This window comes from Engystomops pustulosus, chromosome 4 (genome assembly GCF_040894005.1).
Source record: "Engystomops pustulosus chromosome 4, aEngPut4.maternal, whole genome shotgun sequence".
Classification (NCBI taxonomy): Eukaryota; Metazoa; Chordata; class Amphibia; order Anura; family Leptodactylidae; genus Engystomops; species Engystomops pustulosus.
The window spans coordinates 207,515,088-207,532,468 of NC_092414.1; the positions used below are offsets into that span (position 1 = coordinate 207,515,088).

General features: G+C 47.3%; 1 protein-coding gene across 4 annotated transcripts; it reads left to right on the forward strand.

Moving 5' to 3' along the window:
* Window positions 1-390: 390 nt before the first annotated feature.
* CRB3 (crumbs cell polarity complex component 3) lies at window positions 391-16,526 on the forward strand. Of its 4 annotated transcripts, none has more exons than XM_072149757.1 (4): window positions 391-461; window positions 1,238-1,350; window positions 14,295-14,338; window positions 14,579-16,526. In XM_072149757.1, exons 2-4 carry the CDS (start codon window positions 1,287-1,289, stop codon window positions 14,780-14,782), a joined length of 312 nt encoding a protein of 103 aa, XP_072005858.1. In that variant the 5' UTR covers window positions 391-461; window positions 1,238-1,286; the 3' UTR covers window positions 14,783-16,526. The 4 variants fall into 4 exon arrangements, with proteins under 4 accessions (XP_072005858.1, XP_072005857.1, XP_072005859.1 ...); XM_072149756.1 differs by having other exon boundaries at window positions 432-517; XM_072149758.1 differs by lacking the exon at window positions 391-461 and adding an exon at window positions 521-574.
* Window positions 16,527-17,381: the final 855 nt, after the last annotated feature.

The following is a 17,381-nucleotide window of genomic DNA, read 5'->3' on the forward strand; positions in this document are numbered from 1 at the left end:
ACACGACCCCCAAGCACCTGGCGGGACAGGTATATACACGACCCCCATGCACCTGGCGGGAAAGGTATATACACGACCCCCATGCACCTGGCGGGAAAGGTATATACACGACCCCCATGCACCTGGCGGGACAGGTATATACACGACCCCCATGCACCTGGCGGGACAGGTATATACACGACCCCCAAGCACCTGGCGGGACAGGTATATACAGGTATATAATACTACACATATACACTTGGTAATACAGGTACACAGCTCTGTACAATTATATACACTACACATATACACCTGGTTATACAGGTACATAGGACACAGGTCTGTACAGGTATATACACCTGTTCATACAGGTGAGTCCCGGAAGTTTGTACAGGTGAGCTCCCGGAAATGCTTTCCTTCCTGCACAGGTGACTCCGGATATGACTCGGAGGGGTTCGGGTGTTCCCGGAAGTGTCTCTCAGGTGAGGGCGGGGTCACGTGTGAGGCCGTGTGGGCGGAGCCGGCGAGTTTCGGGCAGGTGAGCGGCGTCAGTGGCCGGGCTGTGGAGGAGGAGCGCGGGGCCGGCGGGTGACAGGTGTGCGGCGGCCGTGTACAAGTGGCTGGAGCCATTGCTAGCGGCGTCCTGTATATCCTCCCACCTGCTCCGGACTAGTCTCTTCTACCGTACAGAATCTGCCGTGCCGCACTGCATCCTGGGACTTGTAGTCCCTCCAGGTTAGGCTTACAGAGAGCGGCCTGTCACTTTCCATTATTTCCTAGAGCATCCTGGGACTTGTAGTCCCTCCGGGTTAGGGCTCTAGAGCGCGGCCTGTCACTTTCCATTACTTCCTAGAGCATCCTGGGACTTGTAGTCCCTGCAGGTTAGGCTTACAGAGAGCGGCCTGTCACTTTCCATTACTTCCTAGAGCATCCTGGGACTTGTAGTCCCTGCAGGTTAGGCTTACAGAGAGCGGCCTGTCACTTTCCATTACTTCCTAGAGCATCCTGGGACTTGTAGTTCCTGTAACCTGCCACTATAAGTAGAATGTGTTTATCCCAGACCTGTAGATCCTTATGCCGCATTTATAAAATAATTAATGTTTATATAATATTTTTTTGGGATTTATGGTACCAAGTCTTGTGACTCGTGTATAGTCGGTGTCTCTGGGACTTGTAGTTCATCAGACAGTGACTCCTCTCTCTTTGGGACTTGTAGTTCTCTTTGGGTGTCCTCTGTCTAATCCTTCTTTCTCATTAGGATCTTCCCCCTCCCTGGGAGCTGAGAGACCGCGCGGCGTCCTGGACTGATGGATCCGTCTGTATCGCTGTTGCCGTTGGTTACAGCCTTGTGTAGCCTTCATCTGGTGATCGGTGAGTGCAGAGAAAGCGTCACCTCATGGTCTACAGGGGTTTTATTATTCCCTCTAGCAAGAACACCACTCATCCTGTCAACCTTCCCTGCACAGCGCCTCTCTTGGCCATTGGCTGCCCTTGGTACTGCAGCCTAGAGGCAGGTGCCGGTGGCCCAGATCAGTGCGGGTCTGACACCTCCACCTTTCAGTTCCAGTCCTCGTGTAAGTGCTGCTTAGTTTCCCAGGCCTGTGACCTCGTGTTCACTCATCTGGTCTGTTTTCAGATTGTTCCCATGTAAGCTGCAGTACCGAGCTCAGCCACCATTCAGTGTGTAGAGCTGTGCATGGTTGTAGGGATGTCGGACTCGCGCTGATCTGATATTGATTACAAGGGTATTCCAAGCTCCATCTCTGTATGATTCGTATGGGATTATCCATCCATATCCTGCATCCAGTGAGTGCTGTTGGGGATTACTGAAAAAGCCAAACTGACTGTGCTGCATTAGTTTCAATATCTGTCCTAACCACAGATCCCCAATTATGCTTGTGGTATAACTATGGGTATTCAGGACCTTGCCATGTACCCTGACATCTTATATCTGACCATTTTTCATAATTCAGTACCTTTCATATGTCTCACATTTTTTTGTGTTGTTAAAGGGAACCTGTCAGCAGATGTAATGATGCAGCCAGTGTTAGGGATTGGAATCTGAGGAGATGTCTAATTAGAGATGGATTTTTGGAGACCCCCTGTACAAAATATTACCAAGAATCTGCCCTGCTGTGAAATATGGATGTATATTCCAGGGTTGTAGCCCCCCCGGGGGGGGGGGGGTGTCCTCACACTGCTGTGCTTTTTTAGCACTTTGCATTGAGCTGCTCCACACAACCTTTGTGTAACAATTATTGTAGTATTCTAGATGGATTTTGCAGTTTTCAGTCAGAGCAGGTAAGTACAGAGAGCCAAGTGCACAGCAGTGTTAGGACACGCCTCCTCTGAACTCTGAGAAGAGATTATTGTTGTGTTTATTTTGAGCCTGGTTTCTGCAGTCCCACATCCTTGTATCGCAGTGACACTCATCTTACATGACGACATCTCCTTCAGCTTTCCTCCCTCATGTAAACCGTGTTGTGTCACCGGATAGTGAGTCACTGCTGCGCTGATACTGTGACACGGGGCTATTGTATACATTCTGGCTGCAGCTCCTGATATGGAGGGAACGTCAGGGAAATGGCTTTATAAGTGTCAGATAGTTTATTATTTATAAGCTTAGATCCGCCGCCGTCTTCTCCAGACACACGCTCTGCCAAGCCTCCAGCTGCCTCATATAACGCCATCACGTAACCTGCTGTGTATCCGACTAGTCACAAGACTGGGGGTACACAACCGGATGAATTAGGAGAGAGGGGGGTTTGGGGGAATTTTCCTTAAAGGGACCTGTGTGTAGTTTTGACCATGTAGACAGTGTATGGACCTAAAGATAAGTCTAATCATACCTTTCTGAAGGTTGTTAGTAGCAGCAGTACTGTGAAATATGGATTTATATCCCAGTACTGTAGCTTCTCCAAGTTTTCACACTGCTGGTCTCTGAGCTCTCTGCAGCCCTTTCCATCTGCTCAACTATTGACCCAGAAGCCCTTTACAGCCAGGTGCGGAACTACAGGGGTAGCAGCCAAAGCAGCTGTTATGGGGCCCACAGTGTCCAGGGGCCCCGACATTTGGGGTATTTGGTGTGAATAAGCTATATGTATGTATTTGTGATGTGTATATGCTGTATGTCTATGTATGCATGGGTATATATGGTTATGTACGTATGTGTGTGTATAAATGGAGTGTATATACTGTATGTATATTTTTGTAAGGGGTGAGTGGGGCCCCATTCAGAAATCAGCTATGGGGCCCTGCCTTTCCTAGTTACGCCACTGCTTACAGCAGTGTGAGATCATGCCCCAGCGCTCTGGGAGAAGCTACATGGGATTATAAATCATACAGTGTAACCTAGAAGTCAACATTAACAAAATAAATAACCACAAACGCCAAGAAGGTGGGTAAGATTACTTGTCTTTGGCATTTATATATTGCCTTACAAAAATAGACGTTTGTAAAACACCAAAGATTCCCCATGACTCAAGTATAATAAAATTAGGCCCAGGTGCATAAACAAGGCCATGACTAATTTGAGAATTAAAAACCATAAATGTGGGGAAGGACGGGGAGTGTGAAACCCCTTGGAAATACAGCATATTAATAATACAACTCCTGATCATGTGACCACAAATGTCGTCTGGGGCTCGATCTTCCACCGGTGACAGCTGACCACCGTCTAATGGTTGTACCTACCCTAGCAGATGTATAACAGGCTATACCTGAGGTAAAATTAAGGAATGACTGTAATCCTTCTAAGGGCTTCATACATTGGTTGAATAGAAATCCACAGTCCTGTTGCTACTAACAACACACAGAAAAGTAAGATCACACATCTCCCTAAGGACGATGTCTAACACTATCTGTATGGCCATAACTGCTGAGAGTTTCCCTGTAGATGTGATCTATTATGACCACCATCTTGTAAAGCATCTTCTGGCGGTGGCCATGTCTGGTGCTGTCCTCCATCTTTTGTGTGTAAATACCTCCCGTCCTCTGGTGATGCCCAGAATATTGGTGTAAGGAGCGAGCGTCCCCACCTCGTGGAGACATGACTCCATGTTGTGTAATGGCTTCTCTGCGGCCGGGGCCTGTATCTTGTCATGTAATTATATGTCGCCAGTGAACGTGTCAGCGGAGTCATCGCCACATGTAAGATGGGTTCTTCCCTCCGTTTCTATTGTTCTGTTGGATTATTCCTGCTGAAGAAATATTGGACTGAACCTGTTTAACTGGAAAGTTACAGGGAAATAAGTGATGGGGCTTGTCGGTGTATCTAAGCCAATCGGTAATTGTACAGCTGAGCAGTTGTATCTAATTCTGTAATACTGTGCCACAAAGCTGAGGTATCCAATCCCATCAAGTGGGATAATGTACTGCCAAGATATAGTGTATCTAATCCTGTTGTGTGTAATGGTGTTTTGCTAAGCGGGCGTATCTAATCCTGTCATGTGTACTGCTGTGCTATGCAGCCAGTGTATCTAATCCTGTCATGTGTACTGCTGTGCTATGCAGCCGGCGTATCTAATCCTGTCATATGTACTGCTGTGCTATGCAGCCGGCGTATCTAATCCTGTCATGTGTACTGCTGTGCTATGCAGCCAGTGTATCTAATCCTGTCGTGTACTGCTGTGCTATGCAGCCGGCGTATCTAATCCTGTCATGTGTACTGCTGTGCTATGCAGCCGGCGTATCTAATCCTGTCATGTGTACTGCTGTGCTATGCAGCCGGCGTATCTAATCCTGTCGTGTACTGCTGTGCTATGCAGCCGGCGTATCTAATCCTGTCATGTGTACTGCTGTGCTATGCAGCCGGCGTATCTAATCCTGTCATGTGTACTGCTGTGCTATGCAGCCGGTGTATCTAATCCTGTCATGTGTACTGCTGTGCTATGCAGCCCGTGTATCCAATCCTGTCATGTGTACTGCTGTGCTATGCAGCCGGCGTATCTAATCCTGTCATGTGTACTGCTGTGCTATGCAGCCGGCGTATCTAATCCTGTCATGTGTACTGCTGTGCTAGGCAGCCGGCGTATCTAATCCTGTCATGTGTACTGCTGTGCTAGGCAGCCGGCGTATCTAATCCTGTCATGTGTACTGCTGTGCTATGCAGCCGGCGTATCTAATCCTGTCATGTGTACTGCTGTGCTATGCAGCCGGCGTATCTAATCCTGTCATGTGTACTGCTGTGCTATGCAGCCGGCGTATCTAATCCTGTCATGTGTACTGCTGTGCTATGCAGCCGGCGTATCTAATCCTGTCATGTGTACTGCTGTGCTATGCAGCCGGCGTATCTAATCCTGTCATGTGTACTGCTGTGCTATGCAGCCGGCGTATCTAATCCTGTCATGTGTACTGCTGTGCTATGCAGCCGGCGTATCTAATCCTGTCATGTGTACTGCTGTGCTATGCAGCCGGCGTATCTAATCCTGTCATGTGTACTGCTGTGCTATGCAGCCGGCGTATCTAATCCTGTCATGTGTACTGCTGTGCTATGCAGCCGGCGTATCTAATCCTGTCATGTGTACTGCTGTGCTATGCAGCCGGCGTATCTAATCCTGTCATGTGTACTGCTGTGCTATGCAGCCGGCGTATCTAATCCTGTCATGTGTACTGCTGTGCTATGCAGCCGGCGTATCTAATCCTGTCATGTGTACTGCTGTGCTATGCAGCCCGTGTATCTAATCCTGTCATGTGTACTGCTGTGTTATGCAGCCGGCGTATCTAATCCTGTCATGTGTACTGCTGTGCTATGCAGCCGGCGTATCTAATCCTGTCATGTGTACTGCTGTGCTATGCAGCCGGCGTATCTAATCCTGTCATGTGTACTGCTGTGCTATGCAGCCGGCGTATCTAATCCTGTCATGTGTACTGCTGTGCTATGCAGCCGGCGTATCTAATCCTGTCATGTGTACTGCTGTGCTATGCAGCCGGCGTATCTAATCCTGTCATGTGTACTGCTGTGCTATGCAGCCGGCGTATCTAATCCTGTCATGTGTACTGCTGTGCTATGCAGCCGGCGTATCTAATCCTGTCATGTGTACTGCTGTGCTATGCAGCCGGCGTATCTAATCCTGTCATGTGTACTGCTGTGCTATGCAGCCGGCGTATCTAATCCTGTCATGTGTACTGCTGTGCTATGCAGCCGGCGTATCTAATCCTGTCATGTGTACTGCTGTGCTATGCAGCCGGCGTATCTAATCCTGTCATGTGTACTGCTGTGCTATGCAGCCGGCGTATCTAATCCTGTCATGTGTACTGCTGTGCTATGCAGCCGGCGTATCTAATCCTGTCATGTGTACTGCTGTGCTATGCAGCCGCCGTATCTAATCCTGTCATGTGTACTGCTGTGCTATGCAGCCGCCGTATCTAATCCTGTCATGTGTACTGCTGTGCTATGCAGCCGGCGTATCTAATCCTGTCATGTGTACTGCTGTGCTATGCAGCCGGCGTATCTAATCCTGTCATGTGTACTGCTGTGCTATGCAGCCGCCGTATCTAATCCTGTCATGTGTACTGCTGTGCTATGCAGCCGCCGTATCTAATCCTGTCATGTGTACTGCTGTGCTATGCAGCCGGCGTATCTAATCCTGTCATGTGTACTGCTGTGCTATGCAGCCGGCGTATCTAATCCTGTCATGTGTACTGCTGTGCTATGCAGCCGGCGTATCTAATCCTGTCATGTGTACTGCTGTGCTATGCAGCCGGCGTATGACTAGACATGTCACAGTATGTAATGTGGGAGTCCCGGGCAGTGGGACTAAACATTGGGGAGCAAATGTAGTGACAGTAGCTAAATAACTAGAACCAAACCCAACAGCAGTGAGATAAACCTGGAGGTTCAGGGATCTTACAACACTTTGTAACCACCAAGCCAGTTACCTTTTTTAATAAGGTTCTTAAAGGACATCTGCCACATGGTAGAAGGACTGAATGCAAATGAGCCGGAGGGGCTCCAGACTCCATAGGTGTTAATGGAGCCTGGAGCCCCTCAGGCTCATTTTCATACAGTCTCCCATCCTGGTGGTAGAGGTCCTTTTACAGTAGTCTGTTGTCTCTTACTACGGTAGATTGTGTAACCTATGTTTTATTACTGTTTGTATCCACTAAGCAACTTGCCTCTTGTGATACTGTTGGTAACCACTGAGCCGCTTGCATCTTGTGATACTGTTGGTAACCACTGAGCCGCTTGCCTCTTGTGATACTGTTGGTAACCACTGAGCCGCTTGCCTCTGGTGATACTGTTGGTAACCACTGAGCCGCTTGCCTCTGGTGATACTGTTGGTAACCACTGAGCCGCTTGCCTCTGGTGATACTGTTGGTAACCACTGAGCCGCTTGCCTCTGGTGATACTGTTGGTAACCACTGAGCCGCTTGCCTCTGGTGATACTGTAGGTAACCACTGAGCCGCTTGCCTCTTGTGCTACTGTAGGTAACCACTGAGCCGCTTGCCTCTTGTGCTACTGTAGGTAACCACTGAGCCGCTTGCCTCTTGTGCTACTGTAGGTAACCACTGAGCCGCTTGCCTCTTGTGCTACTGTAGGTAACCACTGAGCCGCTTGCCTCTTGTGCTACTGTAGGTAACCACTGAGCCGCTTGCCTCTTGTGCTACTGTAGGTAACCACTGAGCCGCTTGCCTCTTGTGCTACTGTAGGTAACCACTGAGCCGCTTGCCTCTGGTGATACTGTTGGTAACCACTGAGCCGCTTGCCTCTGGTGATACTGTTGGTAACCACTGAGCCGCTTGCCTCTGGTGATACTGTAGGTAACCACTGAGCCGCTTGCCTCTTGTGATACTGTTGGTAACCACTGAGCCTCTTGTGATACTGTTGGTAACCACTGAGCCTCTTGTGATACTGTTGGTAACCACTGAGCCGCTTGCCTCTTGTGATACTGTTGGTAACCACTGAGCCGCTTGCCTCTTGTGATAATGTTGGTAACCACTGAGCCGCTTGCCTCTTGTGATACTGTTGGTAACCACTGAGCCGCTTGCCTCTGGTGATACTGTTGGTAACCACTGAGCCGCTTGCCTCTGGTGATACTGTAGGTAACCACTGAGCCGTTTGCCTCTGGTGATACTGTTGGTAACCACTGAGCCGCTTGCCTCTGGTGATACTGTAGGTAACCACTGAGCCGCTTGCCTCTTGTGATACTGTAGGTAACCACTGAGCCGCTTGCCTCTTGTGATACTGTTGGTAACCACTGAGCCTCTTGTGATACTGTTGGTAACCACTGAGCCTCTTGTGATACTGTTGGTAACCACTGAGCCGCTTGCCTCTTGTGATACTGTTGGTAACCACTGAGCCGCTTGCCTCTTGTGATAATGTTGGTAACCACTGAGCCGCTTGCCTCTTGTGATACTGTTGGTAACCACTGAGCCGCTTGCCTCTGGTGATACTGTAGGTAACCACTGAGCCGCTTGCCTCTGGTGATACTGTAGGTAACCACTGAGCCGTTTGCCTCTGGTGATACTGTTGGTAACCACTGAGCCGCTTGCCTCTGGTGATACTGTAGGTAACCACTGAGCCGCTTGCCTCTTGTGATACTGTAGGTAACCAATGAGCCGCTTGCCTCTGGTGATACTGTAGGTAACCACTGAGCCGCTTGCCTCTGGTGATACTGTTGGTAACCACTGAGCCGCTTGCCTCTGGTGATACTGTAGGTAACCACTGAGCCGCTTGCCTCTGGTGCTACTGTAGGTAACCACTGAGCCGCTTGCCTCTGGTGCTACTGTAGGTAACCACTGAGCCGCTTGCCTCTGGTGATACTGTAGGTAACCACTGAGCCGCTTGCCTCTGGTGATACTGTAGGTAACCACTGAGCCGCTTGCCTCTGGTGATACTGTAGGTAACCACTGAGCCGCTTGCCTCTTGTGCTACTGTAGGTAACCACTGAGCCGCTTGCCTCTTGTGCTACTGTAGGTAACCACTGAGCCGCTTGCCTCTTGTGCTACTGTAGGTAACCACTGAGCCGCTTGCCTCTGGTGATACTGTTGGTAACCACTGAGCCGCTTGCCTCTGGTGATACTGTTGGTAACCACTGAGCCGCTTGCCTCTGGTGATACTGTAGGTAACCACTGAGCCGCTTGCCTCTTGTGATACTGTTGGTAACCACTGAGCCGCTTGCCTCTTGTGATACTGTTGGTAACCACTGAGCCGCTTGCCTCTTGTGATACTGTTGGTAACCACTGAGCCGCTTGCCTCTGGTGATACTGTTGGTAACCACTGAGCCGCTTGCCTCTTGTGATACTGTTGGTAACCACTGAGCCGCTTGCCTCTGGTGATACTGTAGGTAACCAATGAGCCGCTTGCCTCTGGTGATACTGTTGGTAACCACTGAGCCGCTTGCCTCTGGTGATACTGTTGGTAACCACTGAGCCGCTTGCCTCTGGTGATACTGTTGGTAACCACTGAGCCGCTTGCCTCTGGTGATACTGTTGGTAACCACTGAGCCGCTTGCCTCTGGTGATACTGTAGGTAACCAATGAGCCGCTTGCCTCTGGTGATACTGTAGGTAACCACTGAGCCGCTTGCCTCTGGTGCTACTGTAGGTAACCAATGAGCCGCTTGCTTCTGGTGATACTGTTGGTAACCACTGAGCCGCTTGCCTCTGGTGATACTGTTGGTAACCACTGAGCCGCTTGCCTCTGGTGATACTGTAGGTAACCACTGAGCCGCTTGCCTCTGGTGATACTGTAGGTAACCACTGAGCCGCTTGCCTCTGGTGATACTGTAGGTAACCACTGAGCCGCTTGCCTCTGGTGATACTGTAGGTAACCACTGAGCCGCTTGCCTCTGGTGATACTGTAGGTAACCACTGAGCCGCTTGCCTCTGGTGATACTGTAGGTAACCACTGAGCCGCTTGCCTCTGGTGATACTGTAGGTAACCACTGAGCCGCTTGCCTCTGGTGATACTGTTGGTAACCACTGAGCCGCTTGCCTCTGGTGATACTGTTGGTAACCACTGAGCCGCTTGCCTCTTGTGCTACTGTAGGTAACCACTGAGCCGCTTGCCTCTTGTGCTACTGTAGGTAACCACTGAGCCGCTTGCCTCTTGTGCTACTGTAGGTAACCACTGAGCCGCTTGCCTCTTGTGCTACTGTAGGTAAACACTGAGCCGCTTGCCTCTGGTGATACTGTTGGTAACCACTGAGCCGCTTGCCTCTGGTGATACTGTTGGTAACCACTGAGCCGCTTGCCTCTGGTGATACTGTTGGTAACCACTGAGCCGCTTGCCTCTGGTGATACTGTTGGTAACCACTGAGCCGCTTGCCTCTGGTGATACTGTTGGTAACCACTGAGCAGCTTGCCTCTGGTGATACTGTTGGTAACCACTGAGCCGCTTGCCTCTGGTGATACTGTAGGTAACCACTGAGCCGCTTGCCTCTGGTGATACTGTAGGTAACCACTGAGCCGCTTGCCTCTGGTGATACTGTAGGTAACCACTGAGCCGCTTGCCTCTGGTGATACTGTAGGTAACCACTGAGCCGCTTGCCTCTGGTGATACTGTTGGTAACCACTGAGCCGCTTGCCTCTGGTGATACTGTAGGTAACCACTGAGCCGCTTGCCTCTGGTGATACTGTAGGTAACCACTGAGCCGCTTGCCTCTGGTGATACTGTAGGTAACCACTGAGCCGCTTGCCTCTGGTGATACTGTTGGTAACCACTGAGCCGCTTGCCTCTGGTGATACTGTTGGTAACCACTGAGCCGCTTGCCTCTGGTGATACTGTTGGTAACCACTGAGCCGCTTGCCTCTGGTGATACTGTAGGTAACCACTGAGCCGCTTGCCTCTGGTGATACTGTTGGTAACCAATGAGCCGCTTGCCTCTTGTGATACTGTTGGTAACCAATGAGCCGCTTGCCTCTTGTGATACTGTTGGTAACCACTGAGCCGCTTGCCTCTTGTGATACTGTTGGTAACCACTGAGCCGCTTGCCTCTTGTGATACTGTTGGTAACCACTGAGCCGCTTGCCTCTGGTGATACTGTAGGTAACCACTGAGCCGCTTGCCTCTGGTGATACTGTAGGTAACCAATGAGCCGCTTGCCTCTGGTGATACTGTAGGTAACCACTGAGCCGCTTGCCTCTGGTGATACTGTAGGTAACCACTGAGCCGCTTGCCTCTTGTGATACTGTAGGTAACCAATGAGCCGCTTGCCTCTGGTGATACTGTAGGTAACCACTGAGCCGCTTGCCTCTGGTGATACTGTTGGTAACCACTGAGCCGCTTGCCTCTGGTGATACTGTAGGTAACCACTGAGCCGCTTGCCTCTGGTGATACTGTAGGTAACCACTGAGCCGCTTGCCTCTGGTGATACTGTAGGTAACCACTGAGCCGCTTGCCTCTTGTGATACTGTAGGTAACCACTGAGCCGCTTGCCTCTTGTGATACTGTAGGTAACCACTGAGCCGCTTGCCTCTTGTGATACTGGAGGTTCCAATGTTTCCTCAAACCTGTTCCATCGGTTAGGGGTAGCAGTAACTCGTTGGGGAGATTTTTGGCCCTGATGCTGCCGTGTGTATGTATACATAATACACAATAATTTTGGCTGCCACCACTGATTTTTGGTAGCCCTGACTGATGATATAATCTATGTGGGGGGATCTCTCCTCACAAGGACCAGGTAGTTGGGTGTCCTTGTGGCTGATGGGGATGTGAGGCTCTCTGGACACATGCACGCCCAGCCTATGCCCTTGGGACACATGCACGCTCAGCCTATGCCCTTGGGACACATGCACGCTCAGCCTATGCCCTTGGGACACATGCACGCTCAGCCTATGCCCTTGGGACACATGCACGCTCAGCCTATGCCCTTGGGACACATGCACGCTCACCCTATGCCCTTGTCCCTGGCGGGAGGCTGATGTGTCTGCTGCGGCTTGTACCAGCCAGAATAGACCGACAGCGGAGCCGTGTACCTCCAGCCTGCCACGTGATTTATGGGATGCAAGTCTGGGCTCTTGTGGTTCTGGGCACTGAGCCCGTTATTAATTGTAACCCTTAATCTCCCTGCGTTACCCCGCGGCTTGAAGCTTTCTTTGAATGGCAGCTTTAGGTCTTGTAAGAGGCTCAAGACGCTTAATGAGCCGTCGTCCTCCTACACCTGAAATATTTAACCTAAGAGCGAGCCCAGGGTTACTGAGTGTATGCGGGAACATTGTGATCCCAAGACACGGACTCTGCACCAGCATTATTACACAAACATTTCCTCCAGGGGGTCTGTGTCCTCCGCTCTTACATGTCTGGCACCTGGAATACCTAAGTGCCAAGTCCTGTACCCGCTGGGCCTGGGCGTGATGGTGGGTAATTATCTGCCATACAACTGCTCACTAACACAACCTAGTAGTAACCTGCTCCATACAGAGCTGTGATATAGTAGTTATATTCCTGTACATAGGGGGGCAGTATTATAGTAGTTATATTCTTGTACATAGGAGGCAGTGTTATAGTAGTTATATTCTTGTACATAGGGGGCAGTATTATAGTAGTTATATTCTTGTACACAGGGGGCAGTATTATAGTAGTTATATTCTTGTACATAGGAGGCAGTGTTATAGTAGTTATATTCCTGTACATAGGGGCAGTATTATAGTAGTTATATTCTTGTACATAGGGGGCAGTATTATAGTAATATTCCTGTACATAGGGGCAGTATTATAATAGTTATATTCTTGTACATAGGGGGCAGTATTATAGTAATATTCCTGTACATAGGGGGCAGTATTATAGTAGTTATATTCTTGTACATAGGGGGCAGTATTATAGTAGTTATATTCCTGTACATAGGGGGCAGTATTATAGTAGTTATATTCCTGTACATAGGGGGCAGTATTATAGTAGTTATATCCTTGTACATAGGGAGCAGTATTATAGTAGTTATATCCTTGTACATAGGGAGCAGTATTATAGTAGTTCTATTCCTGTACATAGGGGGCAGTATTATAGTAGTTATATTCTTGTACATAGGGGGCAGTATTATAGTAGTTATATCCTTGTACATAGGGAGCAGTATTATAGTAGCTATATCCTTGTACATAGGGAGCAGTATTATAGTAGTTCTATTCCTGTACATAGGGGGCAGTATTATAGTAGTTCTATTCCTGTACATAGGGGGCAGTATTATAGTAGTTATATTCTTGTACATAGGGGGCAGTATTATAGTAGTTATATTCTTGTACATAGGGGGCAGTATTATAGTAGTTATATTCTTGTACATAGGAGGCAGTGTTATAGTAGTTATATTCCTGTACATAGGGGCAGTATTATAGTAGTTATATTCTTGTACATAGGGGGCAGTATTATAGTAATATTCCTGTACATAGGGGCAGTATTATAATAGTTATATTCTTGTACATAGGGGGCAGTATTATAGTAATATTCCTGTACATAGGGGGCAGTATTATAGTAGTTATATTCTTGTACATAGGGGGCAGTATTATAGTAGTTATATTCCTGTACATAGGGGGCAGTATTATAGTAGTTATATTCCTGTACATAGGGGGCAGTATTATAGTAGTTATATCCTTGTACATAGGGAGCAGTATTATAGTAGTTATATCCTTGTACATAGGGAGCAGTATTATAGTAGTTCTATTCCTGTACATAGGGGGCAGTATTATAGTAGTTATATTCTTGTACATAGGGGGCAGTATTATAGTAGTTATATCCTTGTACATAGGGAGCAGTATTATAGTAGCTATATCCTTGTACATAGGGAGCAGTATTATAGTAGTTCTATTCCTGTACATAGGGGGCAGTATTATAGTAGTTCTATTCCTGTACATAGGGGGCAGTATTATAGTAGTTATATTCTTGTACATAGGGGGCAGTATTATAGTAGTTATATTCTTGTACATAGGGGGCAGTGTTATAGTAGTTATATTCTTGTACATAGGGGGCAGTGTTATAGTAGTTATATTCCTGTACATAGGGGGCAGTGTTATAGTAGTTATATTCCTGTACATAGGGGGCAGTGTTATAGTAGTTATATTCTTGTACATAGGGGGCAGTATTATAGTAGTTATATTCTTGTACATAGGGAGCAGTATTATAGTAGTTATATTCTTGTACATAGGGGGCAGTATTATAGTAGTTATATTCCTGTACATAGGGGCAGTATTATAGTAGTTATATTCTTGTACATAGGGGGCAGTATTATACTAGTTAGATTCTTGTAGGGAAGGATTATTCTATTTAGAAGACTCTTTACTGTAAATGACTTTTCTGAAGTTGGCACAGAGTGTGTGTGTATGTTGATAATGCTTGTACTTACATATTCGTTTAACTTATAATAATTGTTTATGTTCCCTTTTAGCCTCCAATGAGACAACCACCACTCCATCCCCGGGCAGACTTTCGGTGAGTGAGGTGGGGAGGGAGATTTTTTTTCTCCTGTGCTTTTCTAAGAAAGCACAGATAAATTTGACTTGTTTGTGCTGTATCCGCCATTTTCCTCAGAGACCTCTGCTGGGTGTCCTGCAGTGGTTACTGTCTCGTCTAGTGGGTGTAGCATTATGCTCTGCATTCCCTGCCATGGACATCCTATATCTAACATATATACAAGCACAACATAAACCAATATCTTGTCTACTCTTCTAGGAATCGGAGCGCCTGGCTGCAATAATTGTTCCCTCAGTGGTCGGTGGTATTATTTTAATCGGCATCATTGCGTTCTTTATAGTCAAAGTGAAAGAGAAGCGTCAGACGGAGGGAACGTATCGTCCTAGTAACGAGGAGCAGGCCGGATCTCGAGTAGAGACCAACGCCGCCCTGAAACTTCCTCCCGAAGAAAGGTTAATATAAGAGAGCGGTCCACGTGTGAGAGACTCCTATAGAGAGCCAGCATATCCATCCAAAGTACGGCCTACACACCGCACGGCCTCCGGTGGAGTAGACATTGGAGCATATCACCATGGAGATGGCTGTTCTCTTCTGACCATGTCTGCGCCTGGTCGTCCATACCTCATGTTATGACATGAAAATAGGTCACGTCCTTCATTTTAACTTGTTTTTACGAGCGTCCACATCCCCGGGGCGGCCGCTCATCCTGTCAGAATTTCTATGGGTTCAGAACTTTCCCATCCCCATCTATTCTTATGAAACAGTATTAGATATCTATAAAGAAAAAGTTATAAAACATGGCTGCAGGGTAAAAGATCCCATTTGACCCAAAATCCATTTTTTTTTTATCCCAACGTGAGTGGTTCACGTCTTTTAGTGCTTTTGTAGATAGCGTAATTATTTTTGTATTTATGCACCAGGAAATCATATAATAACGTATATTGTCTATTTAACTCCTCCACTAATAAATATGTTCATGATAGTTTTAATCCTCACGTAGTAATATGGTGCGAGAGGGATAATCCCAGGACACCGCCGCACAGGGACTACTCGGTTTACAGAAAATTTTTATTATATTAGTACGCTTGCACAATTTGCCCCCCCCCCCCCCCCATGCTGCCGATCTTCTCCGAATGCCTCCGATATTGAGACTATGTTACCCCCGCTCTCTGTGGATCGTTGTCGGGACCTGCAGGAGTGTATTGTAGTGTATTGTACCACATATAATACACAAGACACCACCTCATGAAAATCGTACCAGCAGCTGACACTATAAAGACAGGTTATATGACCCAATGATCCAGGAAGGTGGTCACTGCCAAGGACCACCCTACAATGTCTTACATCTGCACCAATAACAGAGCGGTGACATGTTCTCCACCTCTCAATATTACTACATAGGATTTAGAGGGACGTGGGCCTCGGAAACCCAGTCTCTGGTGACCCAGAACTGCTGCGGGTTTCAGTCATGGGAAAGTGAGAGCTAGTGTTTAAGATTTCTGCTCTGCAATGGTTCCACAGTAGCCTTTTCTCCCCCAATATTAGGGTGAGGTTTCACTGCTGAGCTCAATGTGGATTTCGCCAATTGTTTGCGATGTAGATTCTGACCCATTGTTTGGTCACAGAAAAAACAATGGGAAGTGTCTTTTTTTTTTTTTTTGAGGAGCTAAATCCATGTCAAAATCATCAAAGATTAGCAGGGTTATGAATGCAGCTCTGGAGGCAAATGTGAAGTATTAGGCTCCTCTAACACAAGCAAGTGTCTAACTTGCGTCTAACTCGCGTGACGCTCTGTGTGTGATGGCTGGAACGTCCGGCCCACACTAAGATGTTGAGTTCAGTTCGGTTGCTCTGCGTTTGGGCAGGATGTTCCTGGTATCACATGCTACGTGTATGATGGGAGTTGGACACATCACACTCAGTACAAGATTTTTACATAGAGAAACTACAATGCCCCATAAGGGGTGGACATGTGATGACAGCCACTTATAGATGTACTGATGGATGATATAGACTACATGACAGAACATGGATGCTGCCGCCATAGGTGCTGTTCTTGGCCAGTTGGTCCACAGAAGTGCATCACGTGCCTTATACTGAATGTTTGTACCCCGCACTCTGTTACGCCAAATAACCATTTGCTTTCCACCGCACACTATTCCAAATATCCTGTTTTGTACTGATCTTGTGATTGTATTTTTTTTTTTCTACACATTTTAGTTGTAAATAAAAAATTCAATATTTTATCATGATGATCATGTTGTGTGTTTTATATCTCTTGAAAAGTCGTTCAGAAAGTCTCTTGGGTGCCATTCTCTTGCCTTTATAGTCTCCAACAAAACAGAACAACCATCAATCATTATAACTCTCCTCCAGCTAATATGAAGATGACATTGCTGATTATGCTGGGATTGCAACACGCAGGAAAGCAATACCAGTAGGCCGTGCTTGTATGACACCTAGTGGCCATAATGAATATATCAATATTTTATTCACTTCAAACTTATCTACGTATCAAATACACCTGAAAGTCTCATCAGGACAAGATCCTATGGGATAAACACTACAATATTATAAGTGTACCTTATATTTTACCAAACTTTACATAAATCAATAGTATGATGTAGGTTTTCCCCTCTGCAGCCAGTCATGTGCCGTTATCTGAGATGTTAAACCTAGCTGCTGCGACTCGCTGTTGCCCCTGCCCTCAGGATAGACTTCTATGTGATACCTCAGAGTCTCTTAATACCCTGTTTCCCCAAAAATATGACAGTCTCTTATATTATCATGCTGTATTTCTTGTGACTCCATTTCTATTAGAATCATTGGCCACAATCTCACGTGTTTAGTAAAAGCACTTCCCATAAATGACCCTTCTTATCCTGGTAGTTGCTGGTATGACATTTGCAGCACAAGAGTCAGTGATTTACTTCCATGAATTATTCCCCATGTCACAACCTTCTGCAGCATCTAAAAGATTTCCATATACTTATATATATATACATATATATATGGTATGGGGGGAAACGCTGCAATGACTGCCGCTAGGTCTTATTTTCAG